The sequence below is a fragment of the Schistocerca nitens genome, chromosome 5 (assembly GCF_023898315.1).
Source record: "Schistocerca nitens isolate TAMUIC-IGC-003100 chromosome 5, iqSchNite1.1, whole genome shotgun sequence".
NCBI lineage: Eukaryota > Metazoa > Arthropoda > Insecta > Orthoptera > Acrididae > Schistocerca > Schistocerca nitens.
Window position 1 is genome coordinate 380,268,339 of NC_064618.1, and position 2,276 is coordinate 380,270,614.

The following is a 2,276-nucleotide window of genomic DNA, read 5'->3' on the forward strand; positions in this document are numbered from 1 at the left end:
GACTGAGAGTATAGGCATTTCATTCAATACTTTGTATAACTAATGAATTTTACTGTACCTACAAACGGCCTTTATGATTAATGGTAAATCAAAACAATGATGTACAGGTATTGTAACTGGGAATGGTAATGGTCATGTGGGTCACAATGCATGATAATTACTTATTTGCAAACTGTCAAGCATCAACATTTATTTCAACTAATAGTAATAGGACTCTCACTCGTGTTGCGAAGTTCATTATTGCCGACGATAGTTTTAGGCTCAAAATATGAAAAATGTAACTTAATGGAAATATACATGAAAGTCTCCCAACAAAGTTTTATCTTATTATTTATCATAACTCACTGACATCTTATCCCCCTCCTTGAGAAACGGAGCCAGTAACATTGTACTGCTGCTTATTTGTATCAGGAATTTCTAGCTGGATGAGGATGACCAAATAGGTCGTTATAGCTGCCACGAAACTCTTCAGCAACGACACATCCAGTGTGAAGAACCCAGCTGCGCTGTAGTGTAGTGGACTGCGCGCCAGTTGTTCCTCAAACAGCTGCAGCTCTTCCTGGCAGCCACTACCAGCAGGCACTGGTAACATCTGAAGTTTGGTGACCAGCCGCTGTGTGCGGTTAGCTTCCTGAACAATCATCTCGCTGCTGTAGGCTATGATCATCAAGCGAAGAACCATCAGGCCAGTCCATAGTGACAACCTAAGTAACTTGTGTGTTTTCAGTGGCTCTCGCAGACTACCACCTGAATCAAATACACTGACAGCAAGTAAGTGCATGTTCACGACAATACCTACAAAATAGCTGGAAATTTCTACCAGGTTTTGCACACCGTAAGCATTGTTTACAGACAATGCGGTTTGATGAAGGAGGCAGTAAACTTTACGTAGCATTCTCAGCAGCTTGAAACTTTTCCGTGTAAGTAAAATTTCATAATTCTGTAGTGCTTCATTGAAAGGTGTTTCATCGTCAGTCTTTATTGACGTTGTATGTAAATGGATGTAGCTAACGAATAAATATTTCTCACGTTGCGAAGCTTTATTTACTGAGTAAGAGCATAATGCTTCTGTAATCTTGATAGTGAGCACATCTTCTGTATGCATACCGAACAGCTGCAGTAAATACTTATTGACTTGCCCAAACCCTCTTCTTGCGAGCAAATTGAAGACAAGAAACTGTATCGTTATGATGTTTGTCAGAGCCTGAATGTAAAGAACACGCATTACTGGCAAAAAATAATATGACTTTTCTATAAGAAAAAAACTATAACCTGTTGCAACAGTGAAATATACGCTCAGTGAGGCTGTAGCCCTTTTGTGGGAAGATCCCAAACGCAGTAACGCTGTGTGCTTGATGTGGTTCATGTATGTGTCCATCGAAATTAGCCTTAAGCAAAATGTGTCAACATCTCTTTGCTTCAATGTACAGCTACACAGAATGAATGTCAAAGCAGCGCTTGTCGCAAATATAAGGCTGCATAAGTCACAGAACAACGATAAACGGTCTGAATATTTCGTTTTGTCTGTCAGCCTTACTTTTAAGTCATAAAGGGTATAGAAAAGGAGCACCAGCGCTACAGATAAATTGTAAAATTTAGCCTTCCTACTCACTATCACTCGAGTGTTCTCACTGTTAATGTAAACTGGAGCACAACCAAATATTTTACAGAAAAAGAGAAAAATCCGAAGTTCCCCAAGCAAGCCTCGTAGTGCGTTCACTTGTGGTGATGCCATTTTCACTAAACTGCAGTCTATGGAGTGCTAGCTCACGCGTAGAGAATATAAACACGTCAACGATGTACTTTACCTAATGAGAGTAGGTTGATTTTATCAGTTGTCATTATACCGAGAAGAAAGGCGTATGTAATCAATATGTCTATCAAGGAACACCTTTATATCATATATGGAGACTAATGGGCTAAACACTGTACGTATTTATTTTCCTAAGCGCATCAGACTATGAACTTTGACAATAGAAACTGCGATAATTTTCTGGGAAACAAAAGTAGTTACCTGTAGGGGCTAAAATGTTTACGCAGTGGTTTTCCAATTTAGAAGTTATTACTGTTATCTTCAATATTTAACACGAATTGATTTAAAAAATTTCTAATCAATAACTTCCAGAAAACACAAATTTTGTTTAGAATCGCGCGGCAAAGCGTTTCATTTCAAATATTGAGTGACTCTAAAGAGACGACAGCTAGAAACCAAGCATTGTGATACATTTATGAAGTAGCAGTGTTCTGTCTTCTGTTTACATCATTTTCGTTAAAAG

General features: G+C 38.5%; 1 protein-coding gene across 1 annotated transcript; it reads right to left on the reverse strand.

The window, feature by feature from the left end:
• Positions 1-352: 352 nt before the first annotated feature.
• LOC126260470 (uncharacterized) lies at positions 353-1,735 on the reverse strand. The gene has a single exon (XM_049957798.1). It carries the CDS (start codon positions 1,733-1,735, stop codon positions 353-355), a length of 1,383 nt encoding a protein of 460 aa, XP_049813755.1.
• Between the last annotated feature and the right edge of the window lie 541 nt (positions 1,736-2,276).

Excerpts from the sequence above, each read along its gene's own strand:
- LOC126260470 (XM_049957798.1), bottom strand. The coding sequence starts at position 1,735 with ATGGCATCACCACAAGTGAACGCACTACGAGGCTTGCTTGGGGAACTT.